General features: G+C 47.5%; 1 protein-coding gene across 4 annotated transcripts in view; it reads left to right on the forward strand.

Annotated features, from left to right (window-relative positions):
* Positions 1 to 24,437, forward strand: part of BOC (BOC cell adhesion associated, oncogene regulated) — a 74,909-nt gene that overhangs the window by 44,908 nt on the left and 5,564 nt on the right. For 3 of the 4 annotated variants that reach the window (XM_079155384.1, XM_079155385.1, XM_079155386.1), the window contains 11 exons: positions 11,407 to 11,553; positions 13,364 to 13,507; positions 14,844 to 15,137; positions 15,497 to 15,769; positions 17,229 to 17,536; positions 20,760 to 20,922; positions 21,325 to 21,435; positions 21,905 to 22,111; positions 22,463 to 22,644; positions 23,304 to 23,409; positions 23,770 to 23,892. In XM_079155384.1, coding sequence (XP_079011510.1) covers positions 11,407 to 11,553; positions 13,364 to 13,507; positions 14,844 to 15,137; positions 15,497 to 15,769; positions 17,229 to 17,536; positions 20,760 to 20,922; positions 21,325 to 21,435; positions 21,905 to 22,111; positions 22,463 to 22,644; positions 23,304 to 23,409; positions 23,770 to 23,892 — 2,058 coding nt within the window. The remainder of the gene's footprint in view (positions 1 to 11,406; positions 11,554 to 13,363; positions 13,508 to 14,843; positions 15,138 to 15,496; positions 15,770 to 17,228; positions 17,537 to 20,759; positions 20,923 to 21,324; positions 21,436 to 21,904; positions 22,112 to 22,462; positions 22,645 to 23,303; positions 23,410 to 23,769; positions 23,893 to 24,437) is intronic. The other variant, XM_079155387.1, reaches the window with a different exon arrangement.

A 24,437-nucleotide genomic window follows, 5' to 3' on the forward strand; every position in this document is an offset into this window, starting at 1 on the left:
GTAGCCCATAGAGCTGTCTGTGTTTCTCTGGGCTCACTAATGCCCCCTTTTCCTACAGACAGAGCTTGGCTTATGCTGACAGGCTATGCTGACCTGAGTCCTCAGCATGGCCAATTCTTCAAACAGGCCATGTCTCTTCTTGCTCAGATCTCCTCACTTCTGATTCCTATGAGATACTTCATTAAAATCACCTACATTCTGACTTTGAGCTAAAATAGGCCCTTAAGAATCAATGTAGACATTGTTCCTTAAACTATTTCTAGCTTCCTTTATCAAGGAAGTCAAGGTTCTCCAGAAAAACAGAACCAACTCTCTCTCTATATATATGTAAAATAAATCTAATGATGTATGTATGACATAATACATGTATAATTATATGTTATACCAAGAGAGGGGTTGATTTTAAAGAATTGTCTCATGCAGCCTGGAGATTCAGGTAAAAGTTAATGTTTCATTCTTGAGTCTAAAGACTGGAATCTCAGGCAGATTTTCAATGTTGTCCTTCTCGGGGAAGACTTAGTCTTTGTTTTTAATGCCTTCAACTGATTGGATGAGACCTACCCCTTTATAGGGGGCAATCTGTTTTACTCAAAGTCTACTGATTATAAATGTTAGTAAAACCTAAAAAATACCCTGACAGCACCTTACAGACTAGTGTTGGACCAAATAATTGGTCATCATTGTCTAACAAAGTTGGCACATAAAATTAACCATTACAATCCCCTGGGATGTCCACCTCAAATTTACCATGTGCTGGGTTAATTTAGGAACATATCTTTTTGGAGGTACTGTGAAGAAATTAGATTCCCTCTAAGTCCAGCTCCTAGAACTATTAATGGCATCTTTAAACCTAGATATTTTCATACTGTCAGTGCAATGGTTATTTCTCAACCTTTCTGGACTCGATTCAGGCCTCTTGATGTTTTAGATTCCAGCCTTGGATGGAGTCGTGCCATTGGAAATACAGACTCAGAGGTTCTGTTGTCTGGTCCCATCTGAGAGATGCTGGCAAGGTTGCAGGACCAGCAGAGCTTCTTGCCTTGGCATTGTTAGGAATCGCTTTGGACACAGGTGGCTCAGGTTTCATGAAGGTATTCGGTTCTGGATTTAATTTTCCCCTAGCCTTGATTTTAAAAAAGTATATATATGTGTGTGTGTGTGTGTATATATATATATATATATATATATATATATATATATGTACATTTGTATAGTGCATCTATAAATACACACACACACATATATATATCTGTATCTTGATTTTTTTTTTATTCTAAAATTTAGCTTATGTTTTACAGTATATATTCTTATAAGCCACCTCAAATCCTTTGTGGAACAGAGGGTGAGAAGATGAGAGGAGAAACAGGCAGCATGCAGGGACTAATCAGTCAGTCCAAAAATTGTACCCTTCATTTCTAGCAACTTCTCTCGTGTTTTCCCAGAATACATTAAAATAGGAATAGAGGAATAAATTCTTCATAATCTAACTTCTTGAATTTAGTCTCCCAGTACCTTACCTCTAAACAATGTACTCTATCCACAAATCTTCCATTGATTTTTCTATTAAATAAGACAAAATCTAAGTTCATGAGTCTCACTCAGATAATTGGAAACCATCTGTTTCCCAGGGCTGACTTCTCTATTTGGATATTTTGGAGGCTGGTGTCCTAAGAATTGGTAAGTGTTTAGAGTTTCCAATAGTGTGGAGTAAGACCTGGTCCCAGCCCTTGAAAACCTCAGTCTAATGAACAAGGTGGACTTTGTAACGTAAGCCATAAAGCCAGTCAGCCCCATCAGTTGCCTGACATGTGAACAGATTTTAGTGGATGCTCAGAGGCTAGTAATGATTCATTTCAATTTCAAGGGACTGAGGAAAACTCAAGAGATGAGCCTTGAAGAGTGTATGGGGCCACTCTAGTGTCAATTTAAAAGTATTTAAGTCCAGCCTGGCACAGTGGCACACACCTGTAATCCCAGCGGCTCAGGAGGCTGAGGCGGGAGGATCTCGAGTTCAAAGCCAGCCTCAGCAACAGTGAGTTGCTGTCTCAGTGAGTCCCTGTCTCTAAATAAAATACAAAATAGGGCTGGGGAGGTGGCTCAATGGTCAAGTGCCCCTGAGTTCAACCCCAGTAAAACCCCCGCAAAAAAAAAAAAAAAAAAAGAAAAGAAAAGAAAACAGTGTATAAGTCCTTCCATACTTTTTTCAGATCTTTAACAACTAAATTTATCTTTCCACATTGTGTACTCACTCCTAGACCCAGCACATTTTCTGGAGTGGTGCGGCTATTTCCAAAGTGTGTTTCATTTCCATAGTGAGATGGTTCCATGGAGAACCTCCAGGCAATTGTCTCTTGCTACTCCACCTCATTCCCCATTTCTACCCCCTTTCTCATCCCTTTGACCTTTAGGGATGTGCGTATTCTGATGAAGAAAGGAAACCTGAGTGCTTTCTCCAGCAAACACTCTCTCCTACCCTCACCCCGTTGTCTGGCTCAGTCCACCAGTGAGTCCCTGACAAAACAAGAAGGAATATTGGCTCCAAATTGGAAAAACATTTCTGTGTTGGCTCGGGTGTCCCAAGGAATCCTGTGCAAGCCCTCTGCTTTGTGATGGTAGCGGGAAGAGGAGTTGGGGGAGGAAAGAAAACACAGGTGGCTTCCTGAGCTGCCCCAGGAGGGGCAGGGAGTCTGCGGCTGAAAGCCAGGGCTGAGAGTGAGTCTGCCTTTGCAGGGCGGGGCACAGACAGTCCATGTGTGTGTCGAGAGGTAGAAAAGAACTATGGTAGTTTGAATTTAGCTATTCAAGTTGTGTGCATTTTACTTTGCCAGTAGGGCAAGACAATGGTTGTAAGATAGTTTAGACCCTGAAAGGTATCAGGCAATTTGCATATTGGTAGAAAATGAGTAAGAAATACCTTGTAGCTTTAGGTCAAAGTCATATTAACTCTTTCGACTTGTACTGGACACAGGCAGAAATTCACATCACAAGAATTTCCCCTGATATTCTGGCATCAACAACAGTAATCCTATCAGATCAGGGACAAAAACCCCAACAGATCTGTGGTATGAGCTCTGCTCAGGACATCTTAGAGCTGATGTCTGCCCCTGACCTCTAGGGGCCCAATTCTACAGTGGTTGCTATTTACCAAGGACGCTCTTGCCTCCCCCCTCCCCAGTCCATCCTTCGTACACACAGACACAGGCTAACATAAAATCCTAGGTTCCTTCCTAGGCTAAAACAATAAGGAAGGGCCACATAGTGTGTTGATTCAATGAGCCTAGACAGAAGAACCTTTTGCACTGACCATGAGGGATGAATTCATTAGTTGGCTTAAAATCACTGAAACCCCATATGGAACATGATGTAACACTGTTCCTTTATAATGAAAAGAAAAAGTTCAGAGAAGAAGTGAGTCCCTCAGATCCCCCAGTTTCTGGGTAGAAAAGTTTATAGTTTCTACTTTGACCTTGTTTTTAGATTTTCGTTCATTTCTTGGTAATAATCCCAAGAAATAAAGAACAGCATGTCTGTCCTGAAAATGGACAAAATGTATGCATCTAAACTAAAGGGGACCACTTAATAGTGAGGAAAAAACGTATGAAAAAGAAAAAAAAAATGCTAAGGTGAAACTAGCATTTTCCCCCCAGGTTCGGTACAGTGGATTGAACCAGGGACACTGAGCTATATCCCAGCCCTATTTATCTTTTGATAGAGGGTCTCACTGGGTTGCTAAGGCTGGCCTTGAACTTGCCATCCTCCTGCCTCAGCCTCCATATTTTTCTGTAGGAGAATTGTACTTAACTGTGCGTCTTTTCCAGTTAAAAACATTTGGTAACTAAGGAACCATAGAGTCAAACTCAAGCTCAGGCGGGATGCTTGTAGTCCCACCACCCACCTGTGCTTTCACTTTGGTTTTGGAATGGTGCCTTCCTCTTTCCATTCCTTTCCCACCTCCCTTGCATTACTAATTCAGTTTTCAAGACTCACGTGACTTCTCCAGGAATCTTTCCTTAACCCCCTCACCTTCACAAGTCTGAACTAGGGTCCGCTTTTCTCAGTTTCCATCATGTCTGGGTTTACTTCTAGAGCCTTCCCTTGCCATAGTGTCTTTGCCCCAGGACAGGAACCACTGTTACCCACCTGTGTCCTGTGCTTTACACGGAGCCTGGCACACTGTAGTCCTTGGATGAATGATGAGTAAGAGGAAAATTCCCTGAAATATGTGTTTGAAGTCTACGAGATCAAGAAGGGCAGCAGGCAGTGAAAAGAGATTTCAAGATTTCTTCACCAAATTCTGATGTATTAAAGGTTTTTAAGACGTAAATAAAGAAGGATGAAGCAGGAACTCAGCATATAAACAGGTTGAAAATACAAATAGATTGAAAAAGGGTTTATAAAAATTGATGGATATTAGAGAAGCATGCAAGGTATTTAAAAGAAATTGAGATGTTCAAGGGACCCTCTGGAGCCTTGAGGGAGGTGTCCATGACTTTGGCTCTTTGTCCTGCCAGGCAATCACAGAACAGACACCCTGGCGAGGTCATGGGTGGACAGAACCAGCACTCTGCTGCTGCTGCTGGAAGTCACAGTTCACAGGTGTGTGGAAAGAAAAAGTGGGTACCAACGGGCTCCCGGGTCCCCTGGCCCTAGGACAGTTGCCCTGCCTCTCCCACCTGGAATTGTTTATAACGGACATGCAAAAGATCCCCATTCCCCAGCTCCATGGCCTCCATTTCTCTCCTCTCTCTTCCTGTGCAGGCCTCCAACCCTGCCAAAGCCTGTGCCAGGATCCAGCTCTGGCTCCGATGAGTCCAGACCACCGGGATTCACATTAATTTTCCCATTGCTAAGTTTATAGTTTATATTTGGATGATCAGAGAAATATGTGTGATGTGGGTTGCTGGCAAGTAAATCTCTTTTTTCCTTCTCTCTTTCTTCAGTGTATTTTTTTCAAACCGTTTCATTCCTTCATCCAGTCCAAAAGAAACTCCCCAGCCCTGTGAAGCAGCCCTACCTCACAGCAGCACTGAAGTCTGAGATGGTCTATGGCCATCATCGCTCTTCATCTGGCTGCCAGACTCAGTGGAGACAGGGCTCCATCTTTGACTTGTCTTTGAGGATTAATCACATTTCTTGTTCCCTTATGTCTTTTTTTAAATATTTTTAATTGGTTCAAGCCAAGAAATTCCTGAAGCCTTAGGCCAGTTTATTGCAAATCATTTAATGACATTGCAAAATATGTTCTTTTTATTCTCTCTTCTTCCTTGAACACTTCTCCCTTTATGGTCTCCTCCCCTTCCCACCCTATTTCCTCCCTCCTGTCTTGACTAATTTTCTGCCTTTATCCCATCCTTCCATCAACTCTTTCATCCCTTCTCCATTCTCAGTTTGCTCCCACCATTCAAATCTGGGTGCACACCCCACCTCAACAGCAAGGAAAAAATATGATTTGACAACCAATGTGTTTGGCATCTGCAAAGGGTTTTTCCCCCCTCCCCATGGAAACTGTTTTATTTAAATAAAAAGAGAGCATGTCTTGCTTTCATCAGAAAATGTGTTTGAGAAATTTCATGTCATGTTTCCATGGCTGTCAGGAGAGAGCTTTGTCTGAAGCCAAAGTATTTGTGCAGTTGGACCGGCAGAAAAAAATCTCAAAGACAGTAAACGAATTTATCCACTGTCCCATCTGCGAAGTGAGGAGCAGTACTCACTCTGCCAACTTCTTCTCTAAGTTCTCTGCTGATCACAGTGGTCTGGTTTAGGCAGCTATGCTGGTGAAGGAAGGACCATGCCGGTGGGCACCAGCTCTGGTGAATGATTATATTCTGTCTTGTGTTTTCTTGACCTGTCTCCGTATTAGATTAAACGCTCCCTGTGGTTGAGAGGTATTTTTCCATTATATTTTCTGCAGTGCCTGGTGCAATAGACAGTTCTGAGTACTTGGTTGACTGAATGAAGGCATCAATGATGCTTGGAGGCACTGCACTGTACCAAAAGCTGACACACAATATATATTGGTTTGACTCAGCTTTGTGAGCTGCAGTTAGGTTTGGCTTTAGCCAGAGCTGCCCACTTCCCCCAAAATAAAAGCCTTAGTCACTTTCCCAAATGTGCAGCTTCTGACAAGCTTGCCCAGGACATAGTAATCCCATCCATTCTCCAGGCACCAGGCTCTCTGACCTCTTGAGCTCCATCAGCTGCAGCTCTACTCTGCCTCTGTAGTTGCCCCACATCCTCAGTGGCCTTCCATTTGCAGAACTCTTTACTTCAAGGGCTAGCTATGGAGTCATGCCAAGCCATGTTTCCTTGGGTGACTTTGGGTTTGATAGCAGCATGTGATGCTTTGCCCGTCATTTAGGGCATAAGAGAAGCCCAGCTTTGCCAGTGGCCACACAGTGAGGCAGTGCCAAGGCCTTCCACTTTCAGCCAGCGTTCAGCCAGAGAAAGCTCTCAGAAGCTTTACTTCCCCTGCACATGGCCCATCTCTCCATAAGGGATTGAGGTGCAGAGAAGAACCACAGGGTCAGCGTGCCACTGGAGGGTTGTACTCCTCTGAGGCCAATTTTTTCTGAGCTTTGTAACATCAGCATAGATATAGCAAGGTAACTTGCCCATGGCCCTGAGGCTGCTGAGCCACCCTGGCAGCATGGCCAAGTGAGCCCCATGTGGTGCCCATAATCTGGTAGGTCCCATCCAAACTTCAGCAGATGAGTGCAGGCTTGTCCCATAAACCCTGAGAACATGGAAGGAGGCTAAGACAGAGCTGTATGCAAGAACACCTGCTTGACCAAAAGACCAGAATTGTTGTAAACATTCAGTACAGCTAATCAAAATAGAGATATTGATGATACCTATAGCATCCAGTCAAAAATGCTGTATTATTTGACTTTTACCTAAACAAAAGAGAGCTTTGATTTGCAGCTTAAGGGACAACACAGGGAGAAGACTGAACACCTTGAAAGCAATTGTTGGGTTTATGGATTACAGTGGGGACACTGAACCAAGATCCAATACTTCCTGTAACTGGACATGTAAGGTCCATAAAAATTAGGAGACAAAACTCCAATTAAGATTTGACAATTTGTGTGAGAATGCATGATCATATACTACACATGTAACTTATTCGTAGTTTTACTGAGCTGGTTCTATTCCTTCTTCTTCCTCTTTCTCTTCCTCTTCCTCCTCCTCCTCCTTCTTCTTTCTCCTCCTCTTATTCTTCTTCTTCTTTAGCTTCTTATTAATAAAGGAAGGTTGGAGACCAGAGGGTGGTGAGAAAGAAGTTCAAGGGGACTCAAGATAAAATTTGTCCATTTGTAGTTGCATGTAAGACCCTGGATCAAACAGCCATACCACATGGCTCTAAGTCTTTCATTTGCTTTCTTTTTTATTCTTTTCTTTTTCTTCATTTCTTTCTTTTTTTCTGTGGCCAAGAACATGTATGTCCTCTGTACCCTTTAAATGTGACAGGAAGCACATTATATGATGTATGTTTGAATAAATCCCTGTAACATGCATTTGGCGTTGGAGTGCATGCCAATGATACATCAGAATATATATTTTCCCTTTGGAATTTGAGCTTTTAGAAGGAACCAGGCAGGATTCTGTTTGGAGCCTAAAATATTATGGTCTTTCTCAGAAAGCACAAAGTTCTATGACAAGAAGGCCTGTAAACCCAGAGGTGGCTCTGAAGACCAGAGCTTTTGATCTGTAGGAACTGAGAAACAACAAGAATGGCTGCTGACATTTGATTAAGATAGACAAGTTTATAAAGTAGCGGAAGAATGCACAGAGGGAAGATGCAGGAGGAGTGTGAGGAAAGGTGAGAGGCTTAAAATTGCAAAATCTTTGTTCTAATGGATTTCTCAAACACAACAGCCAATAGGCAAGGACAGGTGTCCTTTCAAACCACTTCCCAGAAAACCTGATCCATCCTCTGCAGCCTGGAGGCCTGCTAACCCCATCCGTAATTGAAGGGTCTGCCCTTATTCCCAGCAAAGAATTACTGTGCAGCCCAGGGACTCAGCCAGAAAACTGACTTTGCAGAACCAAGGGCCTGGGAACAGGCTGTTTTCCTTCATATGCAGCCAGTTGGATCTCTCTGCATCTGCCCATCTGATGGCTGATTAGGCCGTTATTGATCAAGAAGTCTCCACCCCTCTCTGGCCCGCTTCCTGCCCAAAAACACTAGGAAAGGAGCTCTCCGATTTTTAGAACATACATCACTTCATTACTCTTGTCTTTGATCCTTTTAGTGAAACTCAAGTTTTACTCCAGCAGCCAAATTTGGGAGTGTTTGTCTAGTTAAGCAACAGCTAAGGCTTAAGCTTAGGAGGCACAGGGAGGGGACATGGCCAAGGATCCAACTGCCGCTTATTTGTTTTGAAGCCAGGAAAGTTCGCCTGCCAGTGGGCGCTTGGGGGGAGCTGGACACCCAGCTGGGGTGTCCTGGGTCCTGTCTGCATGGGCTGTTGCGCACATGTTGGCATCAGAACAGAGGGGCTCTCAGGGAGAATGGCTGACCGGTGCCCAGCTTTGTACCTCCCCCACTGCACAGCCTTCTGTCTCCACCCAAGCAGTTGTGAGAGGAGGCAGCAGGAGCCAAGAGGGGCTTAAGGAGGCCCGGTGTTTTTACCATGGGGTCGGTGAGGTGGGCCCCTGGAGGACTGCATGATCTGTGCCTGGATAAGCCCTCAATTACAGTGGGCAGGAGCCTGGGGCCATTAAAATGGAGATGACATTCTGGTGCCAAACTCCTTTCAGTTGCTCACATCTTGCAAAATGATCTGTTAGGTTTAAGTACATTCTTGCTGGAGGCAAATTTCCTTGGAATGAGGTAAAGAAAAAGAGGAGGTAAAAAGAACAACAACCTTGATGGAGAAGCTTTAGAATTATTAGACCGCGGAAGAGAGTGCTTCTCAGTGCCTGAGGAATTTTCCAGATACCCCTGAGCTCACAGCGTGCTTTGTGAGGAATCTCCTGACTTAGCAGGTACAGGAGGCACTGACCTAAGAGGATTAAGGCCTCAGCATTTTTAAAGTTAATTGCTTTGAAAAAGCAAAGTTACCAATATTTAGGTAGAATGCATTGAGTTCTGCAGCCCCTTTCCCATAGTTAAAATCCTCCTCTTCTCAGACACCAAACTCCTTGGTTATCTTGGCTGAGAGGCTCAATCAGGACTGGGCTACATAATTTTCAGGACCATGCAAGATGAAAATGTAGGGCTCCTTGTTCAAACCCGATGAAGAATGTTAAAAAGAAGACAGCAGAGTGTTAAACCAAGCATTTGCCCCTTCCAAAGGCTTGTATGCCCATGAAGCTAACCTTGGGCTCAGACTTCCAAACCATGTCTCCATTCCAGAAGGATCTGGAGAACATTTGCTGTGTGTCCCACACACCTCTTGGGATTGGGGTGTGGAGTCCAAAAGTAATAGTCTTTTCAAGAGGCACTTATAACAGGGTCAGATATCACACACACAAAATTAAATAATGATGAGATAATTATTTAAAAGTTCTAGAAATCCTACACCCACAGGAAGGAATCCAAGACAGCTCATCTTGGCCCATAGATGGCGCTCGTTCTGCCTGCAGTGTGAAATGGGGTAATAGAACCAAGCTAGGCTGTCCGTCATCCACCCTGCTTATGAATAGTATGTATTCTTGGTATACATGTATTGAACCTGTTTTGCCTCTTTCCTGCAACCTTGGGAGTGATTTCTCAAGGCACATTCTGTTTTCAAAATAGTTTCCATTGGCCACACTATGATAAACTAATCCTGGAACATTTGTTGTACTAGGCTCTCATCCTTGAGCTCACAACATAGACATAAGTTCAGCTAGAAAATTTGAATTCATAGCTGCATAAATGGGCATCTCGTCCCTAACTTGTGAGGCTCAGTCTCTGAGACTGAACATTTAGTGTCTACTTGGGTCGTGCTGAGTTAGGCTCAGAAGACACACATGTGAAAAAGGCTTGGTCCCCAGACCTAAGGAGTTCACAGTCTTAACATTGTAATCAGAAGGACAACAATCCTTTCATAGAAAAAGAAGGGTTATCCTGCAGTGGCTTGAACTGACTAAGAGCTTCTGGAAAGTTCCATCAAGTCAGAAGCCTCTTGACCTCACTAAATACCTTGATCACAGCTCACCTGTGGTGACAGTTGTTTGTTTTTGGTTATTATCTTCTGTGAGAAACCTGATTCCTGCCTGTTCCTGTTGCCTTCTCCTGGTCTGTGGTGGAAACAACACAGGCAGGTGGAGTCTTGCAGTGAAATTACAGTGAGCCCCGATGCTGATGCTATCAGTCCTCTGGGCTGAGCAGAATTTGGTGTGGTCAGCATTCTGAGAGGTACCTCCAGGGCTTTCTGAGTACCTTGATAAAGAAAGTCTAGATAAACTATTTTCATCCCTCTTACTTTATATTCCATTAATTTTGTTTCCTTTTCTAAAATAAATTCAGCTACAATTCTGAAAATCAAATTTCCAATTTGGAATGTGGTTTTGTTGTACAAATGGCCCCTGTTTTCTTCAGCAACATCAGTAATTTGGCTCATACAAAGAGAGATCTGTTTTTTGGACTCTTGGATTGTTTGGGAAACATCCTGCCCTTGTTCCAGATGGATCTCCATCCTTTCCCAGTTTAGTTCTTAGTCTTCCCACAGAGCCAAGACAGAAGAGATGGCCATGAGGCTGCCAGAGATTGCAGCCTCCTGTCAGGACCCCGGGCTCCCCCACATTCCACTGCCATTAAGCCATGCTGGGGTGTTGTCCATTGTCCTGGGAGATCCCTTTTTGCCTAGGAGAACCCTTAGGGCATCCACAGCCCCAGGAAAAATTAGTCATGACATAGAACATAGCTCCTGGGAGCAGGGTTGGCCTTCTGGTTGTAACTGTGGTTGGCAGTCAAGTGGAAATCTTGGGCCTGTCACTTTTCACTATGGATGTCTGAGAAGAAGAACCAGGAAAGCAGCTCTTGATTGAAGTGAAGAAAAGGCATCAGCATTCTCTTTTGTTATATTCTTCCATCTCCTTTGGCTGAGCCTCCTGACAGCTCTGCTCAGATATTTGTGCCTTGACTATGACCCATGTCCAGGGCAGAAGAACAGGGCCAACCTATCCCCAAGTCCCAGTGTCAGAGAAGAGGCTGGTCAGTTGGAGGCACTTCCTGATGGAATTCTTTACACTTCCCCAGCTCATGTCTTATATATGTACCCAGCTGAACACCCATGCAGTGTTGAGGACCACGTAGTCCATCCTTATAAACCCAATGGACAAGATGCTCAGAAAGAATTCAGCACCTCACCCCCAGGGCCCAGAGTGCAGTTCTGCACTGTTGGCTGTAACTGACACCAGCCACCCTATCGTTTTCCTCCATGGAGGTCTCACCAGCACCTTCCCTTCTTGCCACAGATCTCCAGGACTTCAAGTTAGATGTGCAGCATGTGATTGAAGTGGATGAGGGGAACACAGCAGTCATTGCCTGTCACCTTCCTGAGAGCCACCCAAAAGCCCAGGTCCGGTACAGCGTCAAGCAAGAGTGGCTGGAGGCCTCCAGAGGTGAGCAAATGGGCCGGAGCTCAGAGCAGAGGCCAGAAGGGGAGCTGACCTCCTCAGAACACTTCCCTGCCCATCCAAACTAAGAACCATGACTAGTCTGACAGGTCCGTCCTTAGGCTGGCCAAGTGTCTTCTGTCTTGACGTTTAGCCCTGTAGGACTCCACAGGGTGGCTTTCCTTATGGAGGGCCTCTTCCTGTCATGGAGAATTTCTTCATCCTTTGAGGTCCTGGAAGATTTTGCTGAGCTGCTGCCATTTGATCAGGATGCTAGCACATAGTTACAGATGCCCGCTGTGTGAGCCCCACTGAGCACATACAAAAAGACCACCTAACAAACTGAGTGTCCACAGAGTACTGGTGTTCCCTGGTGGGAGGTGGGCTCTTCCTCATACAGCAGCCTCCTCAGTGGAATGGACTCTTTGCCTTTCCCATTTGCCCAGGACTGTGTCATCTTGGCGGCCATAGCCTCTGGCCACCATGGGCACAATGGCTGGTCCAGAGGAGGCTACACTTTGGTCCAAGTTGAACACCTATGCAGTAATGAGGACCACATCGTTCATCCTAATAAATCCCAATAGACAAAACACTCAGAAACTGCCAGCAAGGAGAGGGGTGACCTTCAAGACAAAGTTGTTTCTTCCTACAACAACCCAGCCCTGGAGGCCAAGTCAACCCCACCTGACCTGACCCTGCTTAAAGTGTGCACTCTTTAAAGTGCTCTATAGATTTTTCTGTTTCTAAAAGGAATACGTATTCATTATAGAAAACTTAGAAAATATAGAAAGCTATTCTTAAAATAGGGTAAAAACCCTAATCCTACTACTTAGAAATAACTGGAGACTGAGAGAAGAGAATTAATCCCTGTGTCCCCAACTGAGGCTTGGCAGCAGTCCCTAGGGGAGGTTCTACTCCATCTGGCACTTGCCTAAGCAGGTCACACCTGGGTGGCCCAGCAGCAGGCAGACACCAGGCTTGGTGACACCACAAATCCCCAGAGAGGCCACCGAGACAAAGATCAGAGCTGATGGCCTGTGCTTTGCCCGCCAGGAAGCTGAAATCCAGCCCAGTTGCTGGGCTGTCTAAAATTGTGAATCTGCCTTCTGCCTAAAGGACCTGAATACATGCCCTGGCCCACCCCACGACACCCCTGGACCAGGAGCAGACAAAGCCTATCCAGCCAGCAATGTGCAGGAAAGGGTTTTCATTCCATTCATGGAGACGGCAGTGGTTGGGAGTTAGCATATTCCTCTTCAATCGCAGAAATTCAATAGTGAGGTAGCTCAGAGCAGGGACCATGACAGAGACTCCTAGAAGTTCCAAAGTCAATTCCCTCTTTTTGGGTGGCTTGCAGAAATTATGATATCTCTCCCACGAGTGCAGCATGGGCCCTGTAATTCTTAATGGTGGCTCTGAAGCAGTGTGCATTATGCCTTTTTACCAATGAGCAAACAAGCTCTGAGAGAGTGATTAACTTGTTCAAGATCACATGGTTAGTATCTAGCAGATTTAGAGCCTGAGCCGGGGTCTGCTGCCTCTGACCTCTGTATCCTTTCTACCCTCCCCCAGCTCCCTTGAAAGTATAAAACACTCTTCTACAGATACAGTGTGGCAGCCAGTCAGCCAATGTATTAGCTGGTAGGTGAGCTTCTGGCACTTCTGTCCCTCTTGGTGCAAGGTTTTATGGGGAGAACAGCATTTTAGGCTTGGGCTTGTGTCCCCCACCCTGTACCCTTTCCTCTTTAGGAGCTGCAGATTGTAGTCTTCTGGGCCCAAATTCATCCCATCCCCACTTCCCCTGCCCTTTCTACAGACAACTACCTGATCATGCCGTCAGGGAACCTCCAGATTGTCAACGCCAGCCGGGAGGACGAGGGCATGTACAAGTGCGCTGCCTACAACCCCGTGACCCAGGAAGTGAAAACTTCTGGCTCCAGCGACAGGCTGCGCGTGCGCCGTAAGGGCCAGACTCACCTACTGGGGTGGAGAGTATCACTGATGGAGGGGCCAGCAAAGCTGGGAAGGGATGTGGGAAATTGGGAGTATCATAGTCAAGCTCCAATTCTGTGTGCTTGGGGGATGGAGGGGTGGCTGCAAGACCAGTGGGACATCCAGCACCCAAGGAGGGTCCTCTTGCTTCTGGCCAGCCCCAGTGCCTTTCCATCCCTACCCAGGGCCCTTGCTCAGGGGGGTGGAGGGCTTGCTGGTCACCTTGGAACATCATGGGGGACATCCCCTTCCTCCTGCCTGTTGACAAGTTTCCTTCACTGCCTCTGTGCGAGTGGGATCAACTAGGATGTGTTTGCCAAGAGGGTGGTGGAGCTCAGAAGCTGACACAGTATTTGCACACCAGCTTTGCCCACCTATCGTTCTTCAGACCTGCCCTTCTGCTCTGCACTGCTGGATTGTGCCCAGCGCCTCCCTCTGCTCAGTGCCTCCATGGAGGCCACACACTCCCCCATTAAAGTGAAAACAACAACTACCTCTTCTGCGTACTTTGCTAGGATTTCACAGACTCAGTGTAATGATGTCACACACAGAGGTAGCTCTTAGAGTCAGCTCCTGGAGAGAGATTTTCCCTGAAGCTATTGAAACTAAATTTTATACTAATTTTTTTTTTTTATCTGTAATTTTATATTCTTTTTCTTTTAAAAAAGGGTCTCCCAAACTGCACACTTTTCAGGTTTATAAAACTTGGATCTGCCCCTGATTGGCACATAAAACAAAATCACAGAGTCCACAAGCTCTTTGAAGGTCCCCGAGGAAGGCAGGGCATTGGAGAGCAACATGCCTTCCAGTAAGTTCTGTGCAGCTCCCCACCCCCACCCATAACTGTTTCTTCACTAAGCACTTGACAAAAGTTGTTGATCTGCTCTTGGGGACCTTGCTATATGAAAAATGTGCATCTTTAAACAGTGGGTCCCCTTTGGCTCAGTGGGATGGTCACACTGCAAGGGCACTTGGGGAAGAGACCCAGAGAGCTCTGACTGAGGTCAAGCAGGAAGAACTCCTCACACCATTTAAATAATTTCCTTTATGCCAACACCTAGCATTCACCATATCAGTGTGTTCTCTGCAGAAGGAAGCCCTTGTTTCTGATAAGGAAGTAAGTAACTTGCCCTGTTTTACATAGGTAGGTCGTAGGTCATAAGCCTCTAAAGGGCAGTTTGATCCAAATCCATGCTCCCTGGGGCTCTCCTGGAGCCAGGCCACCAGAGGCAGGCTAGAGGTGACTATCTGCAGGAAGTGCAGGTCCCACTTATTCTTCATTTTTCCCCTCCTTGCCCCTCCAGGCTCCTCCGCTGAGGCCGCCCGCATCATCTACCCACTGGAGGCCCAGACAGTCATTGTCACTAAAGGCCAGAGTCTCATTCTAGAGTGTGTGGCTAGCGGGATCCCACCCCCTCGAGTCACCTGGGCCAAAGACGGGTCCAGTGTCGCTGGTTACAACAAGACACGCTTCCTGCTGGGCAACCTGCTCATCGACACCACCAGTGAGGAGGATTCGGGCACCTACCACTGCATGGCCAGCAATGGGGTTGGGGAGCCAGGCACAGCCGTCATCCTCTACAACGTCCAGGTGTTTGGTGAGTGCCTCCTCAGCCCTTGGCTTTCTCTCTGGGCTTTGTGGTCTTTCTGGAAGCAGATGACCTCGGTTCAGAGAGTCAGTCTTGTGAACGGCCATGGCTTAGTGAGTGGTGGAGGTGCCCCACAGTTGGAGATTCTCAATGCTGGGGCAAGGGTCCACGGACCTGGGCCTTCCTTAGTCCCTTTCCTGTTGCAACTTGATGAAGAAGTAGATGCTTCTTTCCCTTTACTCCTACCCATTAGGAAAAACCAACAGCCTGGAGAAGACGGCAGCCCCTGCGCCCCATCCTCTTCCAGCCTGTCTGGCCCCGGGAGAGAAGATGCAACCCTATACATACCTGCTCTTATGTTTCTGCAGAACCACCTGAAGTCACTGTGGAGCTGTCCCAGCTGGTCATCCCATGGGGCCAGAGTGCTAAGCTCACCTGTGAGGTGCGGGGGAACCCCCCGCCCTCTGTGCTGTGGCTAAGGAACGCCGTTCCCCTCACCTCCAGCCAGCGCCTCCGGCTGTCCCGCAAGGCCTTGCGGGTGGTCAGCGTGGGGCCTGAGGACGAAGGTGTCTACCAGTGCATGGCTGAGAATGAAGTTGGGAGTGCCCACGCCGTGGTCCAGCTGAGGACGTCTAGGCCAGGTGAGTACAACCCAAGGGTCTGAGATTCCTGCTAAACACACACACAACCTTTTCTCAAATGAAGCCCAACTTAGAAACCTGACATGTAAGCGAGATGAAGAAGACTTTTAGTTGTCAATTCAAATGTACATTAACTTACTAATAAGTCAGAAGTACAAAAAATAACCTGTTTAACTGTTGTATTTTTTAAAAATGCATTTAGCACTTCACAGAATCTGTGAGCTCTTAGGGTTCCATGGAAACACGTTTAGAATAAAGAAAAGCAGGTTATTTCTTAGCTTGATTCATCCCAACAGATAACTCTAGGCTGGGCAGTTACTATGTAAGCGTTGGCTAGGTAATGTGGGGGATTCAGAGCAACATGACAAAGGATCACCTTCAAAAACATTCCTATGAAGGAGATGAAACTTACCAAGGAAACAATCTGAAAAGCAAAATGAAGTTGACCAAATTTTGCTATGTCTGTGTATGAATACATCACATTACATTCTAATTTTATACATATCTGTAATGTACAAATAAATAAATAAGAGGTCAGTAGAGTAGAGGAAGGGGATCAAAAAAGGGAGGAGAGGAGGAGAGTATGTTGCTGGGGACTGAAATGGAGAAAACTATGGTATATGCATTTATGAATGTCAAAATGAATCCCACTATTAACTATAATGCACTAAAAACAAAAAACTAAAAATAAATAAATAAAACAATCCTGTGTCATCATTATCATACCGCTGTCCTGTGGTAATAGAGATCAGGTGGAATGAAGGCTATTACTGGTGGAGTCTGTGGAAGTTTCTGGAAGGAATTGTTGCTGGTTTTGGCTCCCAGGTTCTCAGAGGGCATTCCATTTCTTTCATGTCTCTAAGTCTCCAGGTCATTTCAGTGGAGAAAGAAAAGGCCCACACTGTATGCTGGTGTTAGGAGCCTATGGTGAGGGGTTGGGAGTGTAGTTCAGTGGTAGAGCACTTGCCTGACAAGTATGAGGCCCTGGGTTCCATCACTAGCACCATACACAGACACACACACACACACACACACAGACACACACACACATACACAAATCATCATCATCATCATCATCATCATCATCATCATCATCATCCCACAGGGAAGGGATATGTCCCCATCCCCCAGCTAGGTCAGAGAAGAAAGGTGCAGGGTTTCCATGCCTCAGGAGCAAATTGAGATAGTTCTCTCAAGGCACACCTCCTGAGGACACTGGGAGTCAGCAGGTTGCAGAGTGCTTGTCTGCAGCCTGAGCTCCAGCAAGAGGATTGGGCCAGGTAGCGGACCTGGCAGGGCAGGGGCACTGGCCCTCTCTTCCACAGAGCCTACCTGTGTGTGTCACAGCGTGGCCTGATGGTGGCCTCAGGTCTTCCTGACTTTGTTCTCCGTTTTCTCCGTGGAAGGTAACCAGGGGCACCAACATTCTCTTTGTTCCTCTTTCCTGCTTGGTCCCCAGGCACAACCCCGAGACCCTGGAAGGATGCTAAACCGGCCACTGCCACACCTCCTGCGCCACCCTCCAGACCCAGCAGTGCTGAACAGACACTGAGGGGGCTGCCAGGGCTCCTCAGGCCCCCAGCATCCGTGCAGCCCGCTTCTGTGCAGTGCCCGGGAGAGAAGGGGTCGGTGGTTCCTGCTGAGGCTCCCATCATCCTGAGCTCGCCTCGCACCTCCAAGACTGACTCGTACGAGCTGGTGTGGCGGCCTCGGCACGAGGGCAGCAGCAGGGCGCCTGTCCTCTACTATGTGGTGAAACACCGCAAGGTATGACCCTGGCCTCGTGCCTCCATCTCACTGGATCCCCTACTCCCTACCGTTGATCCTGCCCTTCTGTCTCCTATGCCCATCCCTTCTGCCACCAAGGTGGCTGGCTGTGAAATGGGCAGGTGGCACCCTGAGATGCCCAGGAAGAGGCCGTGTGTAGGCCCTTAGGTCTAATCTGTGTTCATTCCCCAGAAGCTGATGCCCGCTTCCAGTCCCAGAGCCAACAGTTAGCAGGCTCCCACCATCCTCCCCTTTCTTCTTCCTCTGTCGTTTGTTGTTGATTTTGTTTTGTTTGGTTTTTTAACCAAAGTAAGCTCTGCTAGGCACATACCTGTGGGAACTCTAGCATGGCAAGCTAGCTCTAAAGCCAAGAAAACAAATATTTGTGAACTGGTGTTTTCTCTGGGCCAGAAAACACCCCTCAGTTCTCAAAATTCATTGTGGCTATAGCTGAGGAACAGGCACTGGAGCTCCAAGCACATGGTGTTGATCAGACCTCGACCATTTCTCCTGTCCTGGGGGTGGTGGGGAGCTGTCAGGGAGGGAGTCTTGGTCTGTGACAAGCTGTATGACAGAAGTGGGCCAACCCTGCTCCTGAATGCTATTCTGTGAGGCAGGACTGGGCTCCCAGGCTGCCACACTCTGGGGCTGTGTAGGGAAGAGGACACGAAGTGCCCTGTGAGAAACATCCTGAGATGTTTCTGTTCTGTATGTGTGGTTTTCTAAGTCCATTGATAGAAATTGATTGTTCTTAAATGGATTTTTAAAAAATTTTATTGGTTAATAGAATTACATAAATGCTGAATTTTATCATACATTTATATTGTGTTTGCTTAAAAAAGTGTTATGTGCATGCGTTTGGTATAAAATACCAAACATAACATGGAATTAAAAGTCTCTGGCCACTTTTTCCTTCTCAAAAAACAAACAGCAAACTTCACCCTGCATGGCAGAAGGCATTGACCATACAGAAGCCATTTCCCTGCTGTGAACCTCACTGGCCCTTTGCAATTTGTCCTTTTCTTTCCCTTCGCATATTCTCCTAGAAGACCTGGGGGCAGGACAAGTCCACAGAGACAGGGGTCAGAAACTCTCAGAAGGCACAGTAGCCCCTGTTGCCCCTACGCTGCCTCCTGTGTAGGGGCCTGGGCGGGGCAGACTCTCATTAACCCTCAGCCAGCAAAGGGGGTGAATGAGCTCGGAACAAGAAGCAGCCTTGTTCAGCACATGTTCCAGGGCAGGCTGGTCTCCATCCTTACTTCCCCCTGTAACTGGACACCTCTATCTGAGTTATAGACAAAGATCAGGGCAGGCCAAATGCCCATGGTCCCCAAGAGACAAAAACCAGCATGAGAGCAAGAATAATATTTTTTAGGCCAATAGGTGGCCAAGAAACTGCCTCCCACAAGAGGCAGGCTGGCAAAGGCTGAGCCATGGTGATCCGGAAATGCCAGGCTGAGGCCGCATTCACCCTCTCAGTGTGTGTGACAGTGACTAATTACCCCTGCATTTTTTATTTTCATTTCTATGCCCAGTGGAAGTGCGAGGCCAGCACTGGGAGGGCAGGGGGAGAGTGTGGGGGTTGCAGGGACAGGGCTCCCGCTGAGTCTGGCTTCCTTTAGGCTCCGGCCCGTGGGGTGCTTGGAACTGTTAGGTGGACAGTGCCAAGGCAGAAATGATGCCTTGAAAGCCAATCCTGCCTGTGGAACTCTCATATCCTAAACATCATCACTCAAGAAAGAATTTTGAAATCAAAAGTCAGCATTTAAGTTTTTTTTTTTTTTTTTTTTTTTTTTTTTTTGTCCCCTGTCTCTTGGGGGGCATTGGGAATCATTCAGCTAAGTTTCTTTTTCGCGCGCACAAAGCAAGTTCCCCTTCCTGGTGCATCTGCAGATCCTGGGCTACTGTGTTTGGGTTTCCAGCATCACTGGGGATTCTCAGTTTATAGAATCTTCTTCCTTTGGAATGAATCCTGGAAGCCTGACATTAATGAGCCTAGACCATCCCTGTCCCTTGAATGGTAGGTTTTGTTCTGCTTTGGAATATTCCGCTTAGGAATAGGAGTTGTCCTTACCAGCTGTTCTCAGTAAACCTCAACTTCAGGTTTCAGCAGGCTCTCTGAGATGCAAAACTGACCCTTGAGTGCTTGTCCTTAAAGGTGGTGGATGAGATGAAGTAGTTTCTCACAGTCAACTGTTGGGGACCTGGAACCCTCTTGTTTTTTTCTTTAGCTTTAGAGAGCTAGTCATTAAAAATTCACATATAATATTCGCAATTTATCCCTAGCTTTCAAGTTCTAAGCAAGGACCAGAGGAAAAGATCATAAGGTTAGAACCCTCACCTGGTGAAAGATGTGGGAGGGGCAGGGGCGGCACTTGCTGGGAGGCTCAACATGCCGCTCCATGCTAGGAGCTTTACATAAGTCATCTTCAGAGTCACCTGGGAGATTTTCTTTGCCTCATTTTAGAAATGGAAGGTTTAGGGCTCAGTGAGGGAGGGAGCTTTCTCAGAGTATGCAATCTGGACTAGAACTCAGGACTCTGCTCCTAGGCTTCTCATTCTAGGACAGGTCACTGTATGGAGTCACAGTTTGGAGTCAGGGTCAGGGTTTCTGAGCTCACCAGCCACGCAGCCTTGAGCAAATCACTCCTCTCTGGGCTTAGTCTCCACTCTTATGACTGGGAGCAGTGTCGATGCCATTGCTTGGGCCCTGTGAGGGCAGATAGAGTAGCATGTATAAACCCCTTAGTTCTGTGGTTTGCACATAGCGAGTGCTCAGGAAGTGCAGCTGTTTCTACTACTGCCACTGCTTTTGCCTTTATTCTCGTTACTGTGTTATTAGAATATAGATGGTAGGAACTATATTTGGTTCAAACAGAGCAAGGAGAAAGTTACCCATGGGGGTTTGGGAAAGACAGCAGGGAGGTCTTTGGAGGGGCCCACCACAGTATCAGTACAGCCTCCAGATCTGCCTGAGTTTCTCTTGATGGGATCATTAGGTGAGAGACCTGGAAGCCCAACCTGACCACAACCACGACAGTGAGATTGGTAGAGACAGCTAGTGGCCAGCCTGAGTTCTGCAGCACCACCTGGCCCCAAATTGGCCCTCTACTGCCTCCATTGCCCAACCCCTCCCCCCACTCAGTTCTGCTGTGCTTGCAAAATACAGCCATCTGCAGCACTAGGTGTAGGTGCTGGTCCTTACACCAGCCACCTTCTCCAGCAGGTCACCAACTCCTCTGATGACTGGACCATCTCTGGCATTCCTGCCAGCCAGCACCGCCTGACCCTCACCAGGCTCGACCCAGGGAGCTTGTATGAAGTAGAGATGGCAGCTTACAACTGTGTTGGCGAGGGCCAGACGGCAATGGTCACCTTCCGAACTGGTAAGGCCAAACGTGGGCACAGCTTGGGGTTTCCACTACCATACAAGTTGTCCCAGGGCCAGGTGGGAAATCCTGCCCACCTTGCTCCATCCAGTCCCGGAGAGTTCTGTCCTTCCTTTCCACTGCTGCCTCCCTGTGGCTTGTGTGTCCAGGCTGAGGTTTCTCTTATTTGAATGACTGGCCGGCCTTTTTAGCATCTCTTTGTCCTTACCCCACACAGGGCTGGCACACACCATGGCAGTACAGGGCAGTGCTGTGATCTGAACTCACTCTCAGTGTCCTGTGTTCCTATTTGTCCCACCTTGTCACAGCCCTTACCAGAGTCTCAGAAAAAAAAAGGACTCTGTGGGAAGATCTAACGCATGCTCCTCCCCTTGCTGATCTCAACCCATTTCCACCCAGGACGGCGCCCCAAACCTGAGATCATGGCCAGCAAAGAGCAACAGATCCAGAGAGATGACCCTGGAGCTGGCCCCCAGAGCAGCAGTCAACCAGATCATGGCCGCCTTTCCCGTAAGCCCCCAGCAGCTAGCTGGGCAGGGGGTGGGGTCAGGAGTAGTCAGAACTGGACCTTCCTGTTGTGACTGTTGCCGTGGGTCAAATGAGGTCTTGGTTCTGAAGATCCAGAAATCTTTAAGACATTTTCTTGGCATCTCCCCGGTTGACCATAATGAGAAAATACAGATCAAAACTTTTCAAATAAAAAACTGGAGTTAGAATTACCTTGTGGGTCCAGAGACAAGGGGACATCAGGGGACAGCAACTGGCACTTGACCCTCCACACTTGGACTCGAGTAGCTGAAGGAGTTTTGGTATGAGGCTTCTCTGGGGCAGGAGAATCTGATGTGAGCACCAGTGGGGGAGGACTGAGGGGAGACGCAGGTCCTGTCAGGGCGGGCCAGTCCAATCAGAAAACGGGGTCATCTCACAGTGTCCCCTTCCTTTTTCTGCCTCTCTCCCTCCCGGGGCATGATATTCCCAGCCCCAGAAGCTCCAGACAGGCCCACCATCTCCATGGCCTCCGAGACCTCAGTGTATGTGACCTGGATTCCCCGTGGGAATGGTGGCTTCCCAATCCAGTCCTTCCGCGTGGAGTACAAGAAGCTAAAGAAAGTGGGAGACTGGATCCTGGCCACTAACGCCATCCCTCCCTCACGGCTCTCAGTGGAAATCACAGGCCTAGAGAAAGGTAGGGGCCTGGCCACTCTCCTGCCCCATCCCTGGGCTGCCCCTGGACCACACTGAAGAAGAAAATGAGCCTTGGAAGCTCTCCGCCTGATCCTCGGCCCACCAGCATGCTCAGATGGTGGAGTTTATGGTTCTGCCTGGGTCCCCTAAGCCCCTCCTGCTCCCTCTCTCCAAAAGAGTCCAGAGCCATTTCCTGTGTGATTCCTCTCTGAGGAGGATGGGCATTCTTGTGAGTCCTTCAGGGACTTGCTCTTGGGGTGGGCTGCCCAGAACATCCCTCCAGGCTGTCCCTGATGGACTGTGGGGGAATCAAAAGGTCTTTCCTGAGTTCTGTGCGGGTCTTTCTCACCAGGCACCTCTTACAAGTTCCGCGTCCGGGCTCTGAACATGCTGGGGGAGAGCGAGCCCAGCGCCCCCTCCCGGCCCTATGTGGTGTCAGGCTACAGTGGCCGCGTGTATGAGAGGCCAGTGGCAGGCCCTTATATCACCTTCACGGATGCGGTCAATGAGACCACCATCATGCTCAAGTGGATGGTAAGTGACCTCGCTGTGGACAGCCACGGGAAGAAGGGGCAGAGGCTCCTGTCCGGTAGGAACTTGCTGCAGGGCCCTCTGTGGCCTTCACCCCTCTCTAAGACACCTCCTTCATGTGTCCCTCCACCTACATACCTGAAAACTGGGCTCCCTCACACTGCATCAGAAAGCCCAACTAGTGGAATTTGGGAGACTCTTAGCAGCTGGAGCTGCTATTAGGATTTCCTTTTGGGTTTGGTGCCTTGACCCAGTAAACGCCCCGCCCGCCCACAAGCTGGCTCCCATTTTCAGGTTCTGCCCCATCCCTCTGCCCTCTTCCTGCCCTGACACCACAGAGAACTCAAGCACAATTATCAGGGTTCCTTTTTGACCAAAGATAATGACCCTTGCCTGCCCAGGGAGGCTCAGGAGGGACTGAAATCTTTGAAGAAATGCAATCTGTTTCCAGAAGCTTGGGGATCTCTGGGCAAAATAAAATAATGTGCGATCTCCACAGTCTTCTTCAGAGAAGCCCAGGGACTTCATCAGGAACGTTCGCCAGGGGCCCCCAGTCTAGTTCACACGCTAGCCAGGGGTAGCACTTCCACACCTGAGCGGTTTTGCTCTGACGATGAGTTCTCGGCTCCACTGTCACCATGTCTCTTCTCCATTCCCTGTAGTATATCCCAGCAAGTAACAACAACACCCCAATCCATGGCTTTTATATCTACTATCGACCCACAGACAGTGACAATGACAGTGACTACAAGAAGGATATGGTGGAAGGTGAGAAGAACTTTGGTGTGACATGGTTTCCTCCACTGGCAAGGGGGTCTGGGTGCTGGTGAGATCTGTATAAAACCTGGGTCTGGCATGGTGCAAAACATCTGTACTCCATGCCACTGAGTCAGGATACATGCAGGGCTGTCCAGTTAAAAAGCCCACACACTTCCTTCCCATAATGTCAGACAACAAGAATGTGGGCAGACAGCTGGAACATTCCCTCCAGTGTGTCTCCACCATGTGATCTCCTCTGCCACTCAGTGGCACCAGCCCAGACACACAGCCTTAAGTCTGACCATGAGATCTGGGCAAAGTCAGATCTTCAGTCACATCACCATGCACAATTCTCCCTGTCTTTCCCAGGGGATAGGTACTGGCACTCCATCAGCCACCTGCAGCCAGAGACCTCCTACGACATTAAGATGCAGTGCTTCAATGAAGGCGGGGAGAGCGAGTTCAGCAATGTGATGATCTGTGAGACCAAAGGTGATTCTCTCTGGGTTCTCCTCTCCCTTTGTGCTACTTCCAGCAGCGTAGGCATAGTCACTGTCCGTGCCCTGCTGGGTGCCTCCTTCTCAGGAAGACTCCTTATTTTCTGAGAACCCCACACCTCTTCATTTTCACCCTTCTGCTTATTTGCTTGTTGCCTGTTAAGGGTGAGTGAGTCCCCTTCAGTAGGGTTTCAGGGAACTGAGGAATTAACTCATCCATAAACTCATTGTTAAGTTGGGAACTTTTTTATGAATACTTGATTCCTGCCATGACATTCGGTACTTACATTGGTTGATTTATTTAATTAAACTACAACCTCATGAGATGAGGAAGACACTGAGTCTCAAGAATCTGCATACTTTGGCCATAATCGTGTGGCCAGTCAGTGACTTTGGACCAGTTCTATCTAACGCCCAGCCCGGGTTCTTTCTCACCATAAAACATGTTAAACATATTTAAATAGCAACTTGTTAATATTTGCACATTGGTCATGTGAGTATATATCATTATCTCCATTTTTTTTTTAAATACTGAAAGTG

Source organism: Sciurus vulgaris (genome assembly GCF_902686455.1).
Source record: "Sciurus vulgaris genome assembly, chromosome: 10".
NCBI classification, from domain to species: domain Eukaryota; kingdom Metazoa; phylum Chordata; class Mammalia; order Rodentia; family Sciuridae; genus Sciurus; species Sciurus vulgaris.